General features: G+C 37.1%; 2 protein-coding genes across 2 annotated transcripts in view; one reads left to right on the forward strand and one right to left on the reverse strand.

Annotated features, from left to right (window-relative positions):
• wdr4 (WD repeat domain 4) overlaps positions 1-19,755 on the reverse strand; it is a 52,387-nt gene extending 32,632 nt beyond the window's left edge. Inside the window, exons 1-5 of the mRNA XM_034008202.3 lie at positions 19,611-19,755; positions 10,457-10,528; positions 9,501-9,647; positions 8,400-8,556; positions 8,152-8,264 (exon numbers count right to left, since the gene is read on the reverse strand). Coding sequence (XP_033864093.3) covers positions 8,152-8,264; positions 8,400-8,556; positions 9,501-9,647; positions 10,457-10,528; positions 19,611-19,693 — 572 coding nt within the window. The 5' untranslated portion in view covers positions 19,694-19,755. The remainder of the gene's footprint in view (positions 1-8,151; positions 8,265-8,399; positions 8,557-9,500; positions 9,648-10,456; positions 10,529-19,610) is intronic.
• An 871-nt stretch (positions 19,756-20,626) lies between these two features.
• The window catches only part of smpd1 (sphingomyelin phosphodiesterase 1), a 62,200-nt gene continuing 55,889 nt past the window's right edge, over positions 20,627-26,937 (forward strand). The window contains exon 1 of the mRNA XM_034010034.3: positions 20,627-21,250. Coding sequence (XP_033865925.2) covers positions 21,053-21,250 — 198 coding nt within the window. The 5' untranslated portion in view covers positions 20,627-21,052. The remainder of the gene's footprint in view (positions 21,251-26,937) is intronic.

Below are 26,937 nucleotides of genomic sequence, written 5' to 3' on the forward strand. Positions count from 1 at the left end.
ATTATTTTAGCCTGACTGCATACAACATGCCTTTTAAACCAGGGATAATTCTGGTCGCTCTTCTTTGCACTCTTTCTACAGCAGCAATATCCTTTTTGTAACGAGGTGACCAGAACTGAACACAGTATTCTAGATGAGGTCTTACTAGTGCATTGTAAAGTTTTAACATTACTCCCTTGACTTAAATTCAACACTTTTCACTATATAACCGAGTATCTTGTTGGCCCCACATTGTCTAAATGAAAGCATTTCTGAGTCAACATAAACTCCTAGATCTTTTTCATAGATTCCTTGTTCAATTTCAGTACCTCCCACATGGTATTTATAATGTACATTTTTATTGCCTGCGTGCAGTACCTTACACTTTTCTCTATTAAATGTCAGTTCTGAATGCTGTCTAGATCATTTTGAATGACCTTTGCTGCTGCAACAGTCTTTGCCACTCCTCCTATTTTTATGCCGTCTGCAGATTTAACAAGTTTGCTTACTATACCAGAATCTAAGCCATTAATGTAGATTAGGAATAGCAGAGGACCCAATACTGATCTCTGTGGCACTCCACTGGTTACCTTGCTCCATTTTGAGGTTTCTCCTCTAAACAGTACTTTCTGTTTTCTACATGTTAACCACTCTCTAATCCATGTACATGCATTTCCTTGAATCCCTACTGCGTTCAGTTTGAGAATTAATCTTTTATGCAGGACTTTGTCAAAAGCTTTCTGGAAATCTAAATAAACCATGTCATATGCTTTGCAATTATCCATTGTCGATGTTGCACCTTCACAAAAATCATGCAGGTTTGTTAGACACAATCTCCCTTTCCTAAAACCATGCTGACTGTTTCCCAGGATATTGTTACCATACAGGTAATTTTCCATTTTGGATCTTATTATAGTTTCCGTAAGTTTCCATATAACAGATGTCAGGCTTATTGGTCTGTAGTTACCTGGTTTTGTTTCCCTTTTTGTGGATCGATATTACGTTTGCAATTCTCCAGTCGGTACAACCCCTGTGTCAAGAGACTGTTGCATGATCTTGGTTAGTGGTTTGTAAATAACTTCTTTCATTTCTTTGAGTACTATTGGGAGGATCTCATCCCGTCCAGGGGATTTGTTTTTCTAGGTAGACTGAGAATGTAGCCTATAATATAAATATGCTGCACCTTTTTTCTCATTTATTATGGTTGAGGAACAAAATATTCTGAAGAGACTGGTTTTGTTTTATTCATAAAAATGTTGCAAAAACTGTAATAAAGTGCCACACAAGATACTCCTATATTTAAATAGTAATAATTTAAAAAAATTCTACTTTGATGCATTCAATTTAACCGACAATCACCACATGTACAATTAGTATTATATAAACAACAAATTTAGAACTTAACGTTCAGTGTCAATGCAGCAATAGGGTACCGGCGAGTTAAAATGGAATTATGAGCCGCTAGTGTGGAATGTACACAAAAAGACAAAGTATAATGAGGCCTATCCATATAGATTATGAACATGTATTTTAAATGGGTTTGCCCGAATCACGCCTAATAAAAACGCTTTTATCATTAATAGGCCTATGTATTACTGTATTTGCTTTTTTCATATTTCATATTTCACATTGACTTTACCCTTTCATATTTAAAGGGTAAAGTCAACGTGAATAGATTAACCATTTCTAGTTTTTCCGGTGTTTATTGGCTGTCCACCGATTAAATTTTTTTGTATCGGGGGTGTTTTATTCTTAAAACCGAAAATCAGAAGCCCTAAATATAATAAAAATAGAATGAGTGTAAATTACAGATTGGAAAGGTTCTAAACAGAAAGTGTGGTAATAAAGAACAAGAATACTGTACCTTTAAAGATATGTAAATAGATGCGTGTAAGACATGCAAATATAATGCAACAATACAAGAAAACCCTAGTTTGTTTATGTCTTCATTTGGTAGATCTCTAGAATAAATATGATTACACTTGTATACAATAAAGTATTTTATTTTCATTCTCCTACCTCGTCTCTTCCTATCTTGCTAGCTAAACTGTCCTGAGGATCACAACTTTCAGGCTCACTATCTTGGTCGGCAAATAGAAGACCAGCAGCTTGCAGTACAGTGCATTTTTTGCCATTCAAAGAAAAAAAACCAAACAAAGGAGTAATTCAAGACACACATAAACAGCACTGCCAGGGCGATCTTATTTTCTTCAGCAAAAATAATTCAATATTTTCATGAACTTTTTCTAAACTGTTTTTGCTGTTATGTGGTAGCACTGTTAATTGTAAAAAGTAATCATGAAAAGAAAGGCAGTACCCAAGATGTCTTTGAGGGGGTTTGATTCTGTAAGTTTCCCACAGTACTCAATCTGACAAGCTGTCTGCTATGCCCTTCTCACACAGACAGTGAAAACTTAGTTATGTCGGCGAGGTCGGCCAGGGTGTTCTCGGCTAAACCGCGCACCAGCGACCCCTATAGTCTGCCCGGGCGCCTGCGGGCTTGCCTGCAAGCTACCCGAGAGCTGCGTTGTCCTCCGACGCTGTAGCTCTTGGGTGGCTGCATGGCGAGTCCACAGTGTGAAAAAAAGCGTTCGGCTGACGGCACACGCTTCTGAGGACAGCGTGTGTTCGTCTTTGCCCTCCCGAGTCAGCGCATGGTGAGCTGAGCCTAAAAATAATTGGCCATTTCCAAATTGGGGTGATAATAAAAATAATTAGCAATGACTAAATTTATATATTAAAAAACAAACAAAAAAAAAAAAACCAAGGTAACAGGCTTAAAGCGAGTCCTGCACAGTAATACTTTAAAAAAACAAAATACCAGACATTAATAGAATACAAGCAGAACACAGCCATTACATTATGCGTTGTGGCGTTTCATTGTTTGTATCCGAAGAAACTGTCGGCATCCAATGCAAACTTTGTTTATATACATTATATAAAATGTATACCCTACAGTACTCACTGTATACTATCTCTGATGCAGACTTTTTAAAAAAAAAATTTTATCTGTCACAGTGGTGCATTGCAATTCCAAAATCTTGAGGTATTTTATTCTTAGTAACTCCCGTTTCATCATTGAAAAGATCTCTGTTTAAATATAAACCCACTGTTTATAAAGTTACTCAGTAGGCCTACTAGTGCACTACAGATTTGCATTATTGTCAGGAATTTACAAGTGCATTGTGGGTTTCCAATAAAACAAACAAAGAAATCTACAGGTTGTTTTCATTTACTCAAATAAATTAAAAGACTAAAACTCAAAAGTAGAACACAGAAGTTAAACTGCACACAACTGTACCAGTAGTTACATAATGCGCTGGAGCGTTTTATTGTTTACTTCCAAAGAATGTCGGCACCAGTCCGATGCAAACTTTTTTTATCTCGATGCAGACTTTTTTTTTTTTATATCTGTCACAGCAGCACTCTTACCAATTCTGAAATCGTGTGCTATTTTACTCCTATTAGCACCCTTTCCAACAGTGAAAAAAGACATCTCTCTTTAAAAAAAATAAAAAATAAATTGTAAACACACTTGCTGTAGCCTTTTGCATTGGCGCTGTCCACATGACTGATGTTGATGAAATTTTGATTAGGGCAGCAGTCAGGGCAGATATGTGACATTTTATAACGTGAAAAAAAAAAAAATCTGCTTGATTATATTTGCAAAAAAATTAAACTCCGATCAACTGATTAGTTGACTAATCGGCCTGATTAACCTGTATATATACAGTACTGTGCAAAAGTTTTAGGCAGGTGTGAAAAAATGCTGTAAAGTAAGAATGCTTTCAAAAATAGACATGTTAATAGATTATATTTATCAATTAACTAAATGCAAAGTGAGTGAACAGAAGAAAAATCTAAATCAAATCCATATATGGTGTGACCACCCTTTGCCTTCAAAACAGCATCAATTCTTCTAGGTACACTTGCACAAAGTCAGGGATTTTGTAGGCATATAGTCAGGTGTATGATTAAACAATTATACCAAACAGGTGCTAATGATCATCAATTCAATATGTAGGTTGAAACACAATCATTAACTGAAACAGAAACAGCTGTGTAGGAGGAATAAAACTGGGTGAGGAACAGCCAAACTCAGCTAACAAGGTGAGGTTGCTGAAGACAGTTTACTGTCAAAAGTCATACACCATGGCAAGACTGAGCACAGCAACAAGACACAAGGTATTTATACTGCATCAGCAAGGTCTCTCCCAGGCAGAAATTTCAAGGCAGACAGGGGTTTCCAGATGTGCTGTCCAAGCTCTTTTGACGAAGCACAAAGAAACGGGCAACGTTGAGGACCGTAGACGCAGTGGTCGGCCCAGGGAAACTTACTGCAGCAGATGAAAGACACATCATGCTTACTTCCCTTCGCAATCGGAAGATGTCCAGCAGTGCCATCAGCTCAGAATTGGCAGAAAACAGTGGGACCCTGGTACACCCATCTACTGTCCGGAGAAGCCTGGTCAGAAGTGGCCTTCATGGAAGACTTGCGGCCAAAAAGCCATACCTCCGACGTGGAAATAAGGCCAAGCGACTCAACTATGCACGAAAACACAGGAACTGGGGTGCAGAAAAATGGCAGCAGGTGCTCTGGACTGATGAGTCAAAATTTGAAGGCAGTTTGTTCACCGAAGGGCTGGAGAGCAGTACACGAATGAGTGTCTGCAGGCAACAGTGAAGCATGGTGGAGGTTCCTTACAAGTTTGGGGCTGCATTTCTGCAAATGGAGTTGGGGATTTGGTCAGAATTAATGGTCTCCTCAATGCTGAGAAGAACAGGCAGATAATTATCCATCATGCAATACCATCAGGGAGGCATCTGATTGGCCCCAAATTTATTCTGCAGCATGACAACGACCCCAAACATACAGCGAAAGTCATTAAGAACTATCTTCAGCGTAAAGAAGAACAAGGAGTCCTGGAAGTGATGGTATGGCCCCCACAGAGCCCTGATCTCAACATCATCAAGTCCGTCCGGGATTACATGAAGAGAGAGAAGCAACTGAGGCTGCCTAAATCCACAGAAGAACTGTGGTTAGTTCTCCAAGATGTCTGGGCCAACATACCAGCCGAGTTCCTTCATAAACTGTGTGCAAGTGTACCTAGAAGAATTGATGCTGTTTTGAAGGCAAAGGGTGGTCACACCAAATAATGATTTGATGTAGATTTTTCTTCTGTTCACTCACTTTGCATTTTGTTAATTGATAAATATAAACTATTAACATGTCTATTTTTGAAAGCATTCTTTATTTGAAAGCATTCTTACTTTACAGCATTTTTTCACACCTGAATAAAACTTTTGCACAGTACTGTATATATATATATATATATATATATATATATATATATATATATATGGAAATCCAAATAAACCATGTCACATGCTTTGCAATTATCCATTGTCGATGTTGCATCCTAAAAAAAAATCAAGCAGGTTAGTTAGACACGATCTCCCTTTCCTAAAACCATGCTGACTTTTTTATATCTGTCACAGCAGCATTTTTACCAATTCTGAAGTCGTGTGCTATTTTATTTCTATTAGCGCCCTTTCCAGCAGTGAAGAGAGACATCTCTCTGTAATTTCTCTGTAAGAGAAACAAAAACTAAATCTTCTCATAAACAGTAAGCAAGTTTTTATATATATAAAAACGTAAAAATATAATTAAACATAAGAACACCACATATCCACTAAAAACTAATACCTACTGTAAAAATAGCAATGTTGTTTATGGAATAGCCTGTGAAAAATGTGATGAAATCAAATATGTTGGAGAGACTGGAACTACTTTATATAAAAGAATTCAGAACCACCTTTCATTAATTAGAAATAAAAAAATGAATGAACCAATAGTACAGCACTTCACCAGTCAGGGACATGACATAAATGATGTAAAGTTTGTAGTATTAGAACAGCTCAAATTAGACAATGCGACATATAGAAGAATAAAAGAAAGTAAATGGATAAATAGACTGAACACGATTGTGCCAGCGGGACTCAACAGAAAAGAATGAACTAATTAACTTCAATAAATATATAACATTTAAATAAATAAACAAAATTAATTCAAAAGTTGTGCATGCTGATGCGCTGGGGAGGCCAAATCTAGACTGATCCTCAAAGCCAGCATTGCATGATATAATAAAAATATAAGTTTATATAAAGTACTGTTTTTTATTTTTTATTTTTTTTATTTATTTATTTATTTATTTATTTATTTATTTTTAAATTTAGTCATCGCCAATTATTTTTACCCTGGTTTTCACCCCAATTTAGCATGCCCAATTATTATCTGTATCCCCGGCTCACCGCTCGCAACCCCCCCGCCGACTCAGGAAACGGAGGCTGAAACACGCGTCCTCCGAAACGTGCTCCTTCCAAGCAGTCATTTTTCGCACTGCAGATCCACAGCAATGCTACCAGACCTATAGTGCCGGAGGACAACACAGATCTGGCGGCTCCGCTGCAGAGCCACAGGCGCCCTATCGGTCACAGGGGTCGCTGATGCGCGGTGAGCCGTGGATTCCCCTGCCGACCTAAGCCCTCCCTACCCGGGCAGCGCTCAGCCAATTGTGCGCCGCCCCCTAGGAACTCTCTGTCACTGTCAGCTGTGACATAGCCTGGATTCGAACCAGCGATCTCCAGGCTATAGGGCACATCCTGCGAGGAGCGCCTTTACTGGATGCGCCAATCGGGAGCCCCCCATATAAAGTAGTGTTAATTATTATTAATACAGATTCAAAGATAGAAGTAAAAATGATGTCACAATATATAGAACACCATTACATCATGTAAGAATAAATCATGAATTTGAATGTAAACAATAACAAGTAGTTGTCATGCCGTCAAAAACCTATAAATACCTCCAATGTTTGGATTCAAACACAGGCTCCCTTGAGGTTTTAGGCAGGTGTGAAAAAATGCTGTCAAGTAAGAATGCTTTCAAAAATAGACATGTTAATAGTTTATATTTATCAATTAACAATATGCAAAGTGAGTGAACAGAAGAAAAATCTACATAAAATCAATATTTGGTGTGACCACCCTTTGCCTTCAAAACAGCATCAATTCTACGGTCCTCAACGTTGCCCGTTTCTTTGTGCTTCTTCAAAAGAGCTTGGACAGCACATCTGGAAACCCCTGTCTGCCTTGAAATTTCTGCCTGGGAGAGACCTTGTTAATGCAGTATAACTACCTTGTGTCTTGTTGCTGTGCTCAGTCTTGCCATGGTGTATGACTTTTGACAGTAAACTGTCTTCAGCAACCTCACCTTGTTAGCTGAGTTTGACTGTTCCTCACCCAGTTTTATTCCTCCTACACAGCTGTTTCTGTTTCAGTTAATGATTGTGTTTCAACCTACATATTGAATTGATGATCATTAGCACCTGTTTGGTATAATTGTTTAATCATACACCTGACTATATGCCTACAAAATCCCTGACTTTGTGCAAGTGTACCTAGAAGAATTGATGCTGTTTTGAAGGCAAAGGGTGGTCACACCAAATATGGATTTGATTTAGATTTCTTCTGTTCACTCACTTTGCATTTAGTTAATTGATAAATATAATCTATTAACATGTCTATTTTTGAAAGCATTCTTACTTTACAGCATTTTTTCACACCTGCCTAAAACTTTTGCACAGTACTGTATATATATACACACACACATATATATAAAATATATATATATATATATATATATATATATATATATATATACACACACACACATATATATATATACACACACACACATACACACACTTTCCCAGTGCAGTTGGGCAATGTCCCTCCTTCCTGACTTGTATCTCGCATTGATTTGTACTGAATACTTTAAACCCTCCCCAACTACCGAGTGGCAGCAAATTCCTACATTTCTATTGGAGGATTGTACACACTCGCAAGGATTTAAAAAAAGGATTTCAGGGTATCTACATAAAACTCAAAATAGCTAAAAATAAACGCTGAAAAATTAAATAAAAACACAGAAGCCCTGATCATAAAACTCAACACACAGTTGATGAGTCACTAGGATGTGCGTTAAAAAAAATGATTGGAAATTGACCACCAGAGACGATACATGAAGTGGCGACTTGTCGACCTATTGAAATTAGTAGTCATTCTATCAATAGTTTCTTATTGGCCTAATTTACACACAAATTAACTTACTCTGTGTGACCCAGGCAGAAGGACTCTATGTTGTATGGGGACTTCAAAATGCTGACACGAATCTTCTCATCTCTGTCTGCGGTTATAACATATTTGTCATTGTAGCTCAATGTCTGTGAAGAAGAAAATGTAAAGCAAGCGTCCAATGAAATTATGAAATATAAACCTCATAAAGTTGTATTTACGTCCAGTGGGAGATACCTGAAAGTATTTTATTTCTTATGAAACTGGTCATTGAAGGTCCTTACCACACCCAGTAGCATTGAGAGATGGCCCAGTTTGAGTTCTGCTGGTCTCTGAGGCTCCACAATCGAGAAGGAATACACATCTCCCGATTTATCTGCTACCAGGATCTGGTCCTCGGACTGTGTTATTGTTAAAGCAGTGCATCTTCGAACTACGTACCTGATTAAAATGAAGTTCAGTAAGTTACACAACATGTCAGCAAGGACTCCATAAAATGAATGCGTCACCTGACCATTTTTCTACTGAACTAGAGCCAGCAGCCACCAAATTTGTTTTTTCTTTTTAACTGTACATTTTACCCAAATGCTTTTAAATGTGGTTCAGACCATGGTTCTTTTTCATTTTCTAGCAAATTTCATGAGAGGATAAGAAAATGTAAAGATTAGGCCATCAACAATTACCTGGTTTTAAGTAGCCAATTGATTAATCACTACTTCTAGGAATACCAATGATTCAACAACATGTTTTAGTAACCCATTTCATACACTCTATGATACCCTCTTTCCTGTCTATCTCCAAATGTATTTAATGATTTTGCAATACTTGCATTATTTCAATAAGGATTTGTTTTGAAACACGTTACATACCATGCACATCTCTCTATTGGTTTGTAGCAGGGTAGATTTATGTTTTAATTAGAGTTGAATAGCGACAATTGCCGGTCTTCTGTTGCGGTTTCTTTTAAACATTTAAAAAATGTGCTCAAACCTTTGTACAAGAAAGTGCAGTCACAATTTGTGAAGGTTAAGATAGGTGTTGAACATAGAATAATAATAGTTTATTAATTTTAGAAAATTAAAGAAATGAGTGTTTCCACTTAACACAAAATTGAAAACCTGTTCCAAGTACATTAAATGTTTTTTGGGGGTCACACTTAATTCTCAGTACATTTTAAATTGATGCATATTTGTGTTAAAGGTTGAAATTTATTTATTTTAAAAATTGTATTTATAATTATTTGGGTTGCTATACTTTTGAAACTGTTGGTAACAATACACAATATTTAAGTTAACAAATAAAACCGGGCCCTGTAACTTTGTGGCGGGCCCTCTGTCACATTCAAGCCCATGTGTACACATTGGTGCCTCACAGGGGTAAATTACCTGATGCTAAGACATTTCCAAATAGGCTTGGTGCGGAATAGAATAAGACGCTTGTTGTCATCTGTGAGAGAAAAATATTGCCCTGAAGAGGAGAAGGTGAAAGCTAAAATCTTGTCACTTCCTTTTTCTTCTGAGCCTCCGTCATCTCTGTTATATATATATATAAAAAGAAATAAAGTTACAAAACACTTACAAAATACAACATGTTGCCAGTTGACTAAGAACACAACACAAACAAAACAGGACCCTAAACCTACACAAAGCTAATCCAAAATCCTATTATCCATGGTCCAAAAAAAATATTCAATATGCTCAGCATACAACTATGTATAGCATTTATTTTTACTCTACATATACTTCATATTTAGGCCAACTTGTAAATAACAGAAAATCTGTAATTCAGTAGTTAGTGTAATTCACTAATTACAGTAGGCAAACAGAATAGTGTATCCAGCCACAATACACCATAGAATCTAATAAAATACTGTACCTATTGTTACTGTGCTAAAATGTTTGATTGTATAAGGTTTGATTCAGAATTCACAAGACAAATGTTATAGTTGCGTTACCTATTTAAATGAATGGGGTTTTAGGGGTATTGCATTTTTAGGTAGTAGGAAGTGTATATGCCATATACATGCAGTGATTAACATGGACGGTCACTAGCTTCTTTGATAACCTCTAATTAATCTATTATGCTCAATTCTCATTATTAAAAGTTTACCCCAGTAAAATAGCTGTTCAATTGATGCTGCAGAAAACATTTTCATTTTAAAACATGTCATTAACCTAATGAACATACTTCATTAGGTTAATGACATTTCTGCAAGCCAGGCTTTGAGGTGGTGCTCCGTGCAACACTTGATCAACCCACCAAGTACAGAGAAACGGCAATTCATATTGATAATGTCATTATTCATAATCGTTCAAAAAAAAAAGAAACAGTAGACCATTACCCTTTATTGTCATTCTCCTGAGACTTCTTTGAAGCAGTGCTGCAATCAAAAACAAATGACTTTCCAGCTTCACTGAAATAGAAATTAAAATTGGTAAAATTACTAACCAGTAAGAAAGATAACAGGTATCAGGGGTCTAAATTGGCAACAAAAAGGGCAAAGCCAAAATGGCCTTCAGTGCAATACATTTGCAGAGGGGACAAAGGCCACTAAACTTAGAGCAAGTAGCGGGGTTCCGAAAAATAGTATTACAAGTCCCCACGTGTTACTATAACTGTTTAAATAACGTACTTGTAAATGTTCTTTTCATTGTTAACATCCTGTCGCAAGGATAGCTTGGTGGTGACGTCACACACATAAGAAAGTTTATAAACGAGAGGAGGCCATTCAGCCCATCTTGCTTGTTTGGTTGTTAGTAGCTTATTGATCCCAGAATCTCATCAAGCAGCTTCTTGAAGGATCCCAGGGTGTCAGCTTCAACAACATTACTGGGGAGTTGGTTCCAGACCCTCACAATTCTCTGTGTAAAAAAGTGCCTCCTATTTTCTGTTCTGAATGCCCCTTTATCTAATCTCCATTTGTGACCCCTGGTCCTTGTTTCTTTTTTCAGGTCAAAGAAGTCCCCTGGGTCGACATTGTCAATACCTTTTAGAATTCTGAATGCTTGAATCAGATCACTGCATAGTCTTCTTTGTTCAAGACTGAATAGACTCAATTCTTTTAGCCTGTCTGCATACGACATGCCATTTAAACCCGGGATAATTCTGGTTGCTCTTCTTTGCACTCTTTCTAGAGCACCAATATCCTTTTTGTAACGAGGTGACCAGAACTGAACACAATATTCTAGGTGAGGTCTTACTAATGCATTGTAGAGTTTTAACATTACTTCCCTTGATTTAAATTCAACACATCACACAATATATCCAAGTATCTTGTTAGCCTTTTTTATAGCTTCCCCACATTATCTAGATGAAGACATTTCTGAGTCAACATAAACTCCTAGGTCTTTTTCATAGTTCCCTTCTTCAATTTCACTATCTCCCATATGATATTTATAATGCACATTTGTATTGCCCGCATACAATACTTTACACTTTTCTCTATTAAATGTCATTTGCCATGTGTCTGCCCAATTTTGAATGCTGTCTAGATCATTTTGAATGACCTTTGCTGCTTCAACAGTGTCTGCCACTCCTCCTATTTTTGTGTCGTCTGCAAATTTAACGAGTTTGCTTACTATATCAGAGTCTAAATCATTAATGTAGATTAGGAATAGCAGAGGACCTAATACTGATCCATGTGGTACACCACTGGTTACCTCACTCCATTTTGAGGTTTCTCCTCTAATCAGTACTTTCTGTTTTCTACCTGTTAACCACTCCCTAATCCATGTGCATGCATTTCCTTGAATCCCTACTGCGTTCAGTTTCAGAATTAATCTTTTATGCGGGACTTTGTCAAAAGCTTTCTCTTAGACATTCAACCGCCTCTTTGAATGTTCTCTTGCTGTATTAGTATCCATCACTCAGACAACCAAGTTTCTGTAACACCCATCACCTATATATTATATATATATATATATATATATATATATATATATATATATATATATATATATATATATATATATATATATATATAATCATGTAAGCAATAAGGCACGACAGGATGTGGGATATACTGTAATATCCACACACACCGAGTGGCTTTAACCGCCCGGGGTGTGCTGATATTAGAGTATATCCCACACCCTGTCGTGCCTTATTGCGCTTAGAAAATAGTTCAACCAACATTACAAAAAAAACCCAAAAACGTAAAGACACGTTTTAATTAACAAAAAAGTCATTTTTATTAAATATCCTTCCACCTCTGCCTGACCTGAAAAAAATAGTCCCTTAAAACATAAAAAAATAAAACCAAAAATGCATTAATTAAATAATTTCAGATGTTGAATTGAACATTGCCATTGAAAGTGCAGTTTTGATTCGTTACACTTCTTGTAATTCTTGGTTTATTCATTACATTTTAAAGTAAAATATTACTGTCCATTTTCATCACGACACAGCACAAATGGGTCTGCCTTTAAATCTCACAGACCCTTCCTCCCAAGACCTGCAATAGTATCAGGCGAGAGTGAGGTTTTTTTTTTTTTAAATCATCCTTTGTTATCTGGGGTAGTAACAGGAGGCATCCATACCAGATTTGTGCTGCAGCTTCACAGTGGCGAGAAAGACGTTCTTTGCATGGAATACCTGGTTACTTATCAAACTGACTTTGCAGTTTACAGCTTGGCAATGTGGATAAGTACTGGGCCAGTGTTAAGGAACAATTAAAAACAATGCAGGGCACAGACATGATACCATCGTACCTGGACACATTTAAAAGGTATGGCAGGAATTGTCGAGATGAATTTATAAATGTTCAGCATCAGATCAAACAGCTGCGCATTTTTTAAATTATTTATTTTCAAAATGGGACAGGGAAACGCCGTAGTTCAGGGAGAAGGAACAGAGCGATCAGAATGGCAAGTTTTGAATTTATTCGAATACTTACTTTTGCTTTTTTTTTTTTTTTTACTACTTTAACTAATCATTGGTGTCCGATTCAGATTCATTCCATATCTCATGTACAAGTCGGTTTCCCAAAAGTTCAACATTTGCATAAATCTCGGTCATGTTTATTGCGATGAATTCCAATATGTCTGCCGTTTTTGTTTTTAAAATTAGTGGCGTATGGATATCTGCCAGTGATTTGCCCGTTTTTGAAAAAAGTGCCAACCCATGGCGATATGCTGTAATATCAACACCCCCATGTGACCTGTTTTGACCAATCAGGATAGAGTATTTAAAATACCCATTTTATAAAGATAAAAGAGAGAGAGCGAGAGAGAGATCATTTATTTATATATATATATATATATATATATATATATATAGAGAGAGAGAGAGAGAGAGAGATAGATAGATCGATTGATCGATCCAGTCACCTCCAAAATTATTGGCACCCTTGATAGATGAGCAAAAACGACCAGTACTGAGCTATATTGTAATTTTCCAACATGTGGAATATATTTGACTTTATTAATGAAGTGCCAATTATTGGCACCCTTGTTTTCAGTACTTTGTGCACCCTCCCCTTGCAAGGATAATGGCACCGAGTCTTTTTCTATAATGTTTAATGAGATTGGAGAACACATTGGGAGGGATCATAGACCATTCCTCCATACAGAATCTTTCCAGATCCTTGATATCCTTTGGCCTGCGCATATGGACTGCCCTCTTCAATTGAAACCACAGGTTTTCAACAGGGTTCAAGTCCGGAGACCGAGATGGTGTGGCAATGTGCCCCGCCCCTGTGTGTTTTATGTTGTATGTAGTGTGTAAATGTTGGTGTATTGTAGTTGCTGCACGGGATATAAATGGGTGTGTGTAGCACAAGTTATTTAAAATGTAGAATTGTATTTAGGCACGGGGATTGCACTTCATGTGCATTTAAAGTATTTAATAATATGCGAGCACAGGGTTGCACAGATTTAGTTCACGTGCTGGGATTCAAGTAAATAATTAATTGGTAATTTAATCCCAGCACAATTGTATATATAGATTCACGTTTCATTCACTCGGGGTTGTGTGTTCGTGAGTAGAGAATGGGTGTGGGGCGGAGGTAAAAACTATTTAAAACTAAAGAAAATAATTGCTACAACGTGCTGGAAGCACCAGCACTGTACTTGTTTGTGTTAGTCCACTGTTTGTCTATTTATTTTGGCCGCAAGTGCCGTGTGCTGTTTTTTTGTTTAAATCTTTGTTTGTTTAATAAATCTACTGAGCGCCGCAGCGTCTCAGTTTCAACCACAGTACTGCCTGTCTGTGTGTTTCTTTCTGGCCTGATGTCACCCCTACAGCCAGCCTGTTCACAGATGGCCACTGCAAAATGTTGATTTTGTGGGCAATTACCCATTTGTTTGTGGATTTTTATGTGTGCTTGGGGTCATTGTCTTGCTGGAAGATCCACTTGTGGCCAAGTTTCAGCCTCTTGGCAGAGGCAGCCAGGTTTTTGGCTAAAATGTCCTGGTACTGGGTAGAGTTCATGATGCTGTTGACCTTAACCAGGAGGTCCCCGGTTCAAATTCCACCTCAGCCACTTACTGTGTGACCCTGAGCAAACCACTTAACCTCCTTGTGCTCCGTCTTTCGGGTGAGACGTAATTGTAAGTGACTCTGCAGCTGATGCCTAGTCTCTGTAAGTCGCCTTGGATAAAGGCGTCTGCTAAATAAACAAATAATAATAATAATGATGTCAGGTTTAGGAAGCAGTAGTCAAAACAAGGTATAGCGGGCAAAACTGAAGCGCAATGGCGCTCAGCGCTTTATTAAATAATAAAACAAAACATTTAAACAAAACACCAACAAAAATGGCACAAGGGCCAAACTAACAAACAAAACACTAAAACAAGTAATATGCTGGTTGCAAAACCAGCATACCTAGCAATTGTTTATTTCTATTCTCCACAGACTTACGTCTCTCCTCTGACACTCTCCTCCTAATAAGGAGTGCATCTTTTTATAGTCTGTGGCTGAAGCCTTAATTACCTAATCTGATATGATATTTACCTTAAGGTTCTAGCCACATTCCCACAAGGGTACTAGGAAAGGGGTTTTAACCCCATATCCATCGACTACACATTATAAAGACCAGTTTTTTTTTCCGCTGGTCTCAAACAGTAAATAAGACAGACAGCTTTGTCCGCCTTCACAAAAATCCATCCATCCAGCGCTCAAAGAACATCACAGACATTTGCAGAGCTTTTTTTAGATGTTATAGTAATAAAATAACGACTTGGATCGCATTATTTGTTTGTGATAAAATGAGTTTGGTGATAAAATGAGTGATCAAGAGATGATTTATCGGTATGTACTATTATTAAGAGTTATTTGAAAAATATAGCGAACAAGGGGTGGGACGGGGCTGGAGATGAAGCACTGAGTGTCCTGTTGATATGCAGTGCCTTTTAAACAGGTTTTACTGTGAAAAAAATACTTTTAAAACAGCGCGTCAAATAAAGTGCGTGTGAAAATAAATTGGACCTGATGTGCCTGACACGCGCTGAATAAATTGAAATAATTGAGCCAATGATTGGTTCAATTAAGTAATAGAGATTGGTTGAAACGAAAACCAGCAGCCACAGTCACTCACCAGGACCACGGTTGGAGACCTCTGTCTTAAACTGTCGTTTGAATTGATAGAGAAAAGCTTCCATGTGTGCAATTATTGCTGAGGAGTTTCAGTATATATTTGTAGTGCTGGCAAAAATAAAGACAATTGTATTATCCTTTTCATTATGTCGGATAACCTATGCCGCATTTTCTTTTGTTTTCTTAACTAGGCAATGAGTAAAGTCTGGGCTATGCAGGAAGCCCATTACATATTTGATTAGCAACACCTGCGCTCATACGTTTTAGCCTTTATAATCACTGCAGGCAGCAGTTTCTGGGAGATAGAGAGCGAGAGACTGACCTCTGAGGAGGAAGCACTTTTTGAGTTTGTTAATCCTCTGATTTAAGTACAAAGAAATATATGTGGTTCTGGTGAGAAGTTAGAGGTCCTGTGATGATGATTATTGTTTTTGCCTGGAAGTATAAAGATTTATTTAGGAAAACAACCATAATTACCATTCCAATTTGTATGTAATGCAAGGGGCGGAAGTAACACATTGATGCATGATTTATGACTATCGGAGAAGTTTTAGCGCACCGTCCAGCCAGTTTTGTCTCAGTCCGGCTTTTACCAACTCTTACTTACGTTTTAACTGAGAAATTTGTTCAATAAAGTGTACAGTTCCACAGCAAGCTAGTAGTATGTCCTAAAACAGGATCTGCGATTAAAATTGCTACTTGCTGCTGTCTGGCAGTCGCAGGTTTCTGGTGAAAATCAGCAAACTGTAGTGTGCAAGTACTGTCGAGTTACCACTATACGTATTTTGACAGAAAAAAAAAGCTCAAGCATTTTGGAAAGTAACTGAAAACACTAATTTCATACAGTATATCAAAAATGACAGCCCAGAAAAAAAACGATTTACATAAAAATAAAAATAAAATGAATAAACACCGAAAAACAGAAGCCCTAATTATACAATACTCTAGTTAGACCCCACTGACAATAGTGTGCAGTTTTAGTCAACTCACTACAAAAGAATACATTATTGCACACGAGAAGGTAGATAAGGGCAATTAGGTTAAGACATGAGCTATGAGGACAGGTTAAAATGAAATCTCTTCAGCTTAGAAAAAAAGAAGGGAAAGAGTGGACTTAAAATCATACATAGTATAGGGCGATTCCGTGGTAAAGCAGACATGAGTAACAAAAAATAAATGTGCCTTGATCTTTTCAAACATGCATTTTTTTTTCCAAAGCCAAGGACCTATATTAGCAGGATTAAGAATAATTTTCAAATTTAAACTTTTGTTTTATTTTAAAATATTCAATGAATTAACATGCACTTTTGAATGGTAGCTTCATTTATTTAACAAACAAACAAACAAACAAACCTTGAATTAACATGTGACACTGCAAATTACATGATAGGGTTCTCAAGAAATTGCTACAAAACTGAAATATTCAATGTGAATGTTATTACTGAAAAATCAGGCAACGCAATTATATGAATAATTCCATGTCCTGTAGACACTTTTACACCAAATTGTTTCTTCCCATGGTTCAATATAGATCCCAAAGGAATGTCATTAAGGATTTTCTAACCTCATACCAGTAGCAAAAAGATACCAAGAATATAGCTGACAACTTTAACTGTAACTTTGTCAATCACCAATTATACAAGTGTCCCGTACAACACAATTGTTATTTTTAATAATAAACAATTGATGCAATCTTATGGTATCACGATTAATTTATAAAGGATTATACTGTATGTGCATTAATTAACTACAACATAATGTCAACTGATAACGGGTCAGAAGAAGTTATAAGTTATAGTCCATCCTCTGAATTCAAAAATTGATACATGGTCAGGGTTCTGCAACATCTTGGACAGAAGTATAAAAAAAAAATTCACCTGGAAGTACTTCGCCACAAGCAATGAAAAAGGCACAGTAGATGGAGTTGGGGGCTAAAAGTCTTGTTCGTTCAACAGTAATGAGCAAAAAAGATGATGCTCCTGCTGTGCAATCCTCTGCAGATTTTGCTTGTGTAACCAAGAAATTGTTACAGAAGACCACTGTGTTTCATATTTCTGAAGAGAAAACCAGCTCGTGCATACAATTGTGGCATAATGTCTTGGAAGCTACTCTAGCCATTATCATTGATCCCACTGATCATGCTCACACTGCCAACAATGACACAGCTAATGGGACAGCCAATTCTTCCCCTGAGGGGTTCATGGCACCTCCACTTGACAACACAGCAGCTACAGACCACGCTCCTGACAAATACTACCAATAGTTCAGGAAGCACCAGTGGCTTCTCTGTTGGGGTGTGGTGTGTTGTGTTGTGACTTATTAGGGTGTTGGGTACCAAGGAGAAATAACGCATCACAAGTGATGAGACTGAAGTATCTGTGATGAACAAATCTAGCAAATATTTCAAATGGTCACACAATGTGGACAACATTTTCTATCTGGCTGGTGATATAATAAAAAAATCCAACCTCGTATTGTTGGTTCCAGGGGTCAATTCTGTTTTGAGGACTTTCGTACTTAAAGTATTGGACATATCCCTTGTCCATCAAAAGAGATGAGCTAATACTGAAGATTAAAAACACTGAGACTTCAGAAAAATTGAATTTTGACTTTTACATTGATATCCATAAATATATTCATACAGCATAAAAAAGTATTAGTGTGTTAAGTGTTCATTTTGGAGGTATTACTGCAATTCGTTAATCCCATGTAGCCTGAGCAAGCTAACGAAAATATGAATGAATTTTAAAATGCAACATCTGTGCTTTTGTGTGGTACTGTACTATTATAGCCTTGATTTATTATTGCCTAAATATCCTAACAGACATAATCTGCTTTACTTTGACAGTAGGATGAAAGTATGCCTGTTAAAATGCAGGTAGCCTTGTTTAAAGAGCATGTAGACAAAGCTGTCTGGACAACACTGTCTGTACAACACTGTCCTGGACAACACTGTCCTATACAAAGATGTCCTGGACAACACTGTCTGTACAACGCTGTCCTGGACAACACTGTCCTGTACAAAGCTGTCTGGACAACACTGTCCTGTACAACACTGTTTTCATGTCCTGTACAACATTTTAGTTATGCAATGATAGTACTGTAGCTGGGTCTGTCACAGGTTCTAATTTGCATTTGTTTGTTGCCTGTCCTAATATCTATTAAGGTAAATAAAAGTTTACATCTCTAACAGATTTCACCTCATGCCTAAAAATCCATGTCCGATACGACATATTACATTAAGAAATATTTAACAGTAATGACCACATATTCTTTAATGATTAATACCCTTAGTTTACCTTGGTAATATACTTTGTCAAACATTTTTTACGTCTTAATTTAAAACCAGTTTTTGATGTAGAAATCAAAAAGTTGTCTGAATGTCCCGTACGACACATACGGAATCGCTACAGATAAAGTTAACCGGCCCAAGACACTACAAATTTACTATAGATAAGAACAGGAGGACAGAAGGGGAAGCGGAGTAAAAATAAGTTTAGAACAGAAGATAGGAAGCACTTTTTTACACAGTTATAAATTCATGGGATAGCCCACCTGGTGAAGTAGTACTAGGATCTGAAAAACTGGGAACATTATAATAATAATAATAATAATAATAATAATAATAATAATAATAATAATCTGTGCTTTTAAACTAGTTCCCAACAGTAGGGGATAATGGTGTGCTAGCAGGTGACGAGCCTTGGTGGGCCGAATGACCTTTTTGCGTTCTCAGACTTTTCTTATGTTTCTTATGATAACAGATAGCTCTTCAATTTCATGTACTTAAATCCAGATATTTGGTTCTAAATCCCGCAATCCCCGATTATATTTACTGAGTTGACACGTGACACAAACACATGCATGTTCCTTTTCGTGACATGCCTTGACAGTACAAGATGACACATCTTAAACAGTTAAACAACCATAAATATCACCGTGTATTTTGTTTTTCACCTAACCTGTTTTCCTCAGTGTTAATTGCTAAGAACTTGCTCCCGCTGCTGCAAACCAACAGCTCCTTATGGATCCCCAGCAGCGCCATATCTTCTCAAACTATGCTCACGTGAAGACGTACCGTAAACTAGAATGTCTCACGTTATTGACGTCAGCATTTTACTTTGCCTCTCTGTCAACATACAAGGAGAATTAGAGGTCTAAAAACTACCGTATAATCATGCAAATAGGCGCATCATTCCACCAAAAAAAATCGAGTGGGCTTGTGTGTTGTACGATGACCAGACGTTCTGGAATGGGAGTCGGGACCGTCGCCTTTTTCCACCATCCGTCCCGGTGTCCCGACATTTTCCCGTAAAACTTAAATAAGTTAAGGTGTGCAAGACAGCACATCCTGCGTCAGATAGCAGTCATTTAAACAATTGTTAATCATATTAAAATATGGCTCCAGAACAATATTTTCTATATAGGTTACTGTATTAAAATTATACAAAATATTAGAAATGAAGGGTGAAAATCGCAAAACATTTGGTTCTAAAATCGAGCTGAACGTCCACGAATTGGTTGTGCAGCAGTCAGAGGTTGTTGTTTTTGTTAGTTTAATGTGAAAACGGTAAGTAATAAAAGCATGGTATTCGAATAGTCGCATTATTTAACAAAAAAACAAAACAAACAAACAAAAAAAAACATTGTATAGTTTTAAAGTATTTTTAATCATGTGTCCCGGTTCTGAGTGTGTAAAGTATAAAAAAAAAAAAAAAAAAAAAGTGAAAACTAATTAGAAATCAACCTACAGGGCTTTAATATGGCGTTTTATCAATGTTACCAACACAACATACCACGCTGCTGTAAAGTAATACAGGTATATAAACATCTTAGCCCTGTGCCTTGCATTTACATTCATCTCCACAGACACAAGTAAACCAAAAGGCTAACTACATTTACCCAATGCGCCTATTTGCTTGATTATACGGTTAATGATAGTGGGCGGAGTACCCAGCACCTGACCTGTACTTGCTTAAATAAAATCACATGATCTATATGACTAGTGTTAAACAACAAACAGCTGTGGAGATAGTAGAGGGTTTTATATGTATATTTACTTATTAATTTAGTTTTTATCATTTATTTTATCCAGAAATAATGTTCTGCGTTTAATCCTCGTTTTAGTCGATACTAATTCGGTTCGTGTAAGATCGTATGTTTTGAACTGAGCTAACTGTACATTCATACTTCCTGTTTTAACATTACTTGACTGACAAGAAGTAGGAAGTAGTGAATGAAAGTAAAATTAGCTAAAGTGTATTTTATGTACAAAAGATAAGAGTACAATAAGGGACAAAGGGAAGAAAGAAAGGAAAATTGCACCAATATCCAGGGGCAAAATACAATTTAAGAGAAGGGCAGTAGCGAGAAGACTTATCAGTTCGATTTTAAATAGTGTGTCATGCACATATCGACAGTGTTGTGTGTGGTGTTTCTTCAGCACCACTTGGCGACATGCTTTCCTGTCCCGGGGAGCGATCATGGCCACCTTATTGAGATCGGAGACGCAGTGACCAGTTTGAGGGCTCAGTTTGGCTGGAGAAACCTGACGTGTCCTCTGTGCAAAACTGTCTTCACTGCCATCGACATCGCGCTGCAGGTAAGCAAAGGTGCTTCTCCCTGCAGTGCCTGTTGTCTCGCATAATAATGATTGGTCAAACAAAAATAAATGTTTTCTGATTGATTCAGACAGGAGTTATTACAAAAATAAAATATAGGTAACTTGTCCATTGTAAAAATAAAATGGTATAAAAATATCCCATTTAAAAACAAACTTTCATAATAAAAAATACAAAGGGTAATTTGGCAAACAAAAAAAATCAGGGTATTTTTACTAAAGTCTGTCACCCTGTTAACAAAAGCTAAATATAGCGCTTGTCTGTGTCCTGTAATTAAAGCTTTTTAAAACCCTCTATGCCATGTGTGTTCATAATTTATGGTAAGTACGTTCAAGTGGATTTCATATAACAAGTTGTCCACTGGTGAAGCGAACGTTTAATCAATGCATTTCAATGCTAAAGATAGTATTCTTTCAGAAATTTAGATTTTCACGGAGAATTGGATTTTATTATTACACGGCACTAGTTATAATTCATGGAAATCGTGAAATCCATGCTCACCATGAAAAAATACATCCTTAGTCATACAACAGCACAAATAAGCAATGTCAGTGAAGGGAAAGTTGAAGATAGATTTTCAGGCAAACTGGCTGAAGATTTACCCATGGCTGGAGTGTAATAACTGTAGCGGACAAATTAGTTGTTCGGTCTGCAGTGTGTCTGCGCAACTGTAGTTGGCTAACCACTGTAACCTGTACAAACCACGCAGCTTTGAAAAGAAAAAAAACCTCAAAATAGAAACAGCTGGATGTACATAATGTTAGATGTTTATATTTGAGAGATTTTATATAGTTGCACAGTTCTTTAAATTTACAGTTGCAAAGGATTTACAGTTTTGTTATGGTGTATTGCTGGACACTCGATTCAGGAAAAACAGGTATGCTGTTTGAAATCATACACATTCTAACCCTTTTTGTGAAAGCACACGTTTTGCTAGTTAAAAAGCAGAACTATGTAAGGTAGTGAGAAGGTATTTCCCAAAAATAAATGAAAACTGAAATCGGTCCACTTCTCTATATCGTGTTTCGTTCACTATTATGTTATCTCTCCTAGTCGTTTCGTAACGCAGGGAGCTGCTACTTGAAACATGTCATACATAGCTACTTGCTTGTTTCTTTTGTGTGTGTGTGTGTGTGTGTGTGTGTGTGTTTTTAATGTAAGGATTTGAGCAAAACTAATAATGAATAACACAGAATTACAAAACGGCAACGGCCATTGAAGTGTCTATATAAATTAGCAATCTATATACACTGAAGACATGGAAGGAGTCAGAATGTGTATTGCACCATTGCATTTTAAAGTATTGCAATTTTAAGCATGTAATCAGATCTCCTTATACCATATATGATCATATATGATTGGACTGCACTTAAATAACAAGGGAACCAATTTACTTGGAGAAAGGATCCTTGAGGAGGTTCAGAAGCATTTAAACTAGAATCTCAGGTAAGATAGGCATTAAATGTATTTATCTAAATGCTAGAAGTCTCACAAACAAAATGTTAGTGCAGTAGCTATAAGTTCTAACAAGTAACTACGATGTGTTAGGTGTTACAGAAACTTGGCTATCCGAGAGTGATGGAGACGAATATAATATTAGTAGGTATACACTGTATACAAAAGACAGGCAGGACAGAAGAGGCTGAGGGGTAGCGCTATACATAAGAAATAGTCTTGAAGCCCAGGTGTTAAGTTTGGAAGAAAGACAATGCAGAATCAATATGGGTCAGAATAATGGACAAAAATTCAAAGGGCATAATAATAGGGGCATGCTATAGACTGCCAAATTCAGACACCGAATAAAATAATCTGTTATACAAGGACATGAGAAATGCGTGCAGCAAAGGAGAAGACGTATTAATGGGGGGTTTCAACTTCCCTGTATAAAATGGTAAAACCCGGTAAGGAGCACGACAGACGAAATTGAAATGGTAGAAATGACAAATGACTGCTTCCTGACGCAATTTGTCAAGGCACTGACTAGAGGGGAGGCATGCTTTGATTTAGTCTTTTCAAATAACAAAGACAGAATAACTACAACAGAGGTCAGAGAACCATTGGCAAACGCAGATCACAACATGGTCTCATTTGAAGTGATTTTTAAAACACAAGTAGTAATGACTAAAGCTAAGGTTTACAATTTTAAAAAGGTAAACTATGAAGGAATGAAACAGACACTAACAGAAGTAGGCTGGAGTAAAATAGAGAAAACATCCACAGAAAAGGGATGGCTGTTTTTCAAAAATGTAGTACTAGAGGCGCAAAACAATTACATCCCAAAAGTAGACAAATCTAAATCTAAAACAAAATGGCCAAAATGGTTTAATAGTTCAATTTAAAAAAATATTCAGTGAAAAAGGGCACTTTACAGAGCATTTTAAAAGGGACCAAGAACAAAGTACACAGAAAGAGTACTTGGAACTGCAAACCCAAATAAAAAAGGAAGTTAGAAAGGCCAAGCGAGAAATTGAAATGAGCATTGCTAAGGGGACTAAAACCAATTCCAAAATGTAATGTAATGTAATTAATGTAGATTAGGAATAGCAGAGGACCTAATGCTGATCCCTGTGGCACTCCACTAGTTACCTTGCTCCCTTTTAAGGTTTCTCCTGTGATCGGTAATTTCTGTTTTCTGCATGTTAACCACTCCCTAATACATGTGCGTGCATTTCTTTGAATCCCTACTACGTTCAGTTGGAGAATTAATCTTTTATGCAGGACTTCGTCAAAAGCTTTCTGGAAATCTAAATAAACCATGTCATATGCTTTGCAATTATCGATGTTGCATCCTCAAACAAATCAAGGCGGTTAGTTAGACAAGATCTCCCTTTCTTAAAACCATGCTGACTGTCTCCCAGGATACTGTTACCATATAGGTCATTTTCCATTTTGGATCTTATTATAGTTTCCATAAGTTTACGTATAATAGAAGTCAGGCTTATTGGTCTGTAGATACCTGGTTTGGTTTTGTCTCCCTTTTTGTGGATCGGTATTATGTTTGCAATTTTCCAGTCTGTCGGTACAACCCCTGTGTCAAGAGACTGTTGCATGATCTTGGTTAGCTGTTTGTAAATAACTTTGGTAACGCTTTATATTGTGTGGCATAAATTAATATTAAATGGATATGCAGTTGCATATTAAATTAATGTTAAATTAATATTTAATAAATATGCAATAGCTGGTTTCTTGCTAAATCTTAACCAAATGTCGATTGAAAATGTAATTGCATATCACGTCCATTTATATTACGTTTTGTTACTCTTGAAAATATGTAATAATTTCCCATTGTTTACATGTTTTTAATTGAAAATACAGTTAATGTCAATGAAAAGTAACAAGGAATAATTGAACGTAAATTTAATATCAATTGTAGATCTATTAAATATTAATTTAACATTAATTTAACTTTTTGCGGTCCTATGTCGGACATGGTCCGACATCGCAATTTTCCCTTTCCGGTCCAATGTTGGACACAAAAACAGGTCTCTAGTCGTTTTTTCTCCGGAAAAAGCTGAGAAAACCATTCAATGGCCGAGTGAGACCGATAGGAGCCGAGAAAAGCCGGGGGGGGGGGGGGGGGGGGGGGATTTAAAAAAAGGGGGCGTATCTCATGAATACTGATAGCCCCGACACCACATAGATAACACAGACATAAACAAACAAGATAGCTGCTTCCGCATCCAGTGGTCAAAGAGCATCACAGACATTTGCAGAGCTTTTTTTTGATGTTATAGTAATAAAATAACGGATCGCATTATAGAGGAGTTTGGTGATAAAACGAGTGATCAAGAGATGATTTATCGGTATGTACTATTATTAAGAGATATTTGAAAAATATAGCGAACAAGGGGTGGCACGGGGCTGGAGATGCAGTACTGAGTGTCCTGTTGATATGCAGTGCCTTTTAAACTGGTTTTACTGTGAAAAAAAATACTTTTAAACAGCACGTCTAAAATAAACTGCGCGTGTGAAAATGTGTAAAGTATTGCATGCGGGCAATAAAAATGTGCATTATAAATATATCGGAGATACTGAAATTGAAGAAGGGAACTATGAAAAAGACCTAGGAGTTTATGTTGACTCAGAAATGTCTTCATCTAGACAATGTGGGGAAGCTATAAAAAAGGCCAACAAGATGCTGGGATATATTGTGAGAAGTGTTGAATTTAAATCAAGGGAAGTAATGTTAAAACTCTACAATGGTAAGACCTCACCTAGAATATTGTGTTCAGTTCTGGTCACCTCGTTACAAAAAGGATTTTGCTGCTCTAGAAAGAGTGCAAAGAAGAGCAACCAGAATTATCCTGGGTTTAAAAGACATGTCGTATGCAGACAGGCTAAAAGAATTGAATCTATTCAGTCTTGAACAAAAGACTACGCGGCGATCTGATTCAAACATTCAGAATCCTAAAAGGTATAGACAATGTCAACCCAGGGGACTTTTTTGACCTGAAAAAAGAAACAAGGACCAAGGGTCACAAATGGAGATTAGATAAAGGGGCATTCAGAACAGAAAATAAGAGGCACTTTTTTACACAGAGAATTGTGAGGGTCTGGAACCAACTCCCCAGTAATGTTGTTGAAGCTGACACCCTGGGATCCTTCAAGAAGCTGCTTGATGAGATTCTGGGATCAATAAGCTACTAACAACCAAACAAGCAAGATGGGCTGAATGGCCTCCTCTCGTTTGTAAACTTTCTTATGTTCTTATGAAGGGGGTACAGGGCCTAAAAAGTTTGAAAACCACTGCTTTATATACACGTGGCCATTCTCCAATTCACACTCAATTACCTAATCGGGGAATGGCCACACCTGTGCTTGTTGGCAGGGTTGGATTTAACCCCATCACTGCCAACCTTACATTCCACCACACGCTATTTACAAGTGCACATTTTCCAATTTTAAAATGACATGATGTTTTAATTAATGTCTTAATGTCTATTTTATTGAGTTTGTGTTTTGTTTGCAACTACTTACTTGTGTTGAGGTGATTTGAGTATCTGGACAGCCATGTTTAGGGAGTGTGCCCAACCTCCTGTTCTAGAACGGGAACGCGCTTAATTCAAGTCTGTCAGGGGCACGCCCAATGCAAGTTTATGGGGGGAATAAAAACCATAGCCATTAGATAATATCAAATTATGGAGGGCATGCAGACAGCAGTGTGTTAGAAAGTGAATGTCCAGAATAATAGAATGGGAGCATTAACACTTTGTCTGTATGGTCTGGTTTATTTGATTTTGTTTTTTGCATTTTTCTGTGTCTTTGCACTTGTCGACAGACAAAGTAAAGTTGCACTGTTTTTACTGCATTTTGGACTGCTGAATGATTCCTGTTATTACACCAATCACCTGGGCTCTACTTTACAAGAACACTGTGAACCTGTGGTTGGTAGTGCACAGGTGTAGAGGTGAGGCAGTGATTATAAACAACAGTCCAACAACAGTTCAATGGTCAAAAGAAAGCTTTATTGTTGCTTTTAAATAATATGACTGACTGTACACAACGATGTGTACAGCCAGTCAAAACCACAGGGTTCAGTCCCGAAATAATAATACAATAACACACACTTTAAAACACCTACACGATCACCAGTCCAACAGTGAGTGCTCCGGGTGCAAGTGGTGTTTTGAACAGTGAACAGTGAGTAACAGTGCAGTGCAGTCCGGAT

The sequence above is a fragment of the Acipenser ruthenus genome, chromosome 9 (genome assembly GCF_902713425.1).
Source record: "Acipenser ruthenus chromosome 9, fAciRut3.2 maternal haplotype, whole genome shotgun sequence".
Lineage (NCBI taxonomy): Eukaryota > Metazoa > Chordata > Actinopteri > Acipenseriformes > Acipenseridae > Acipenser > Acipenser ruthenus.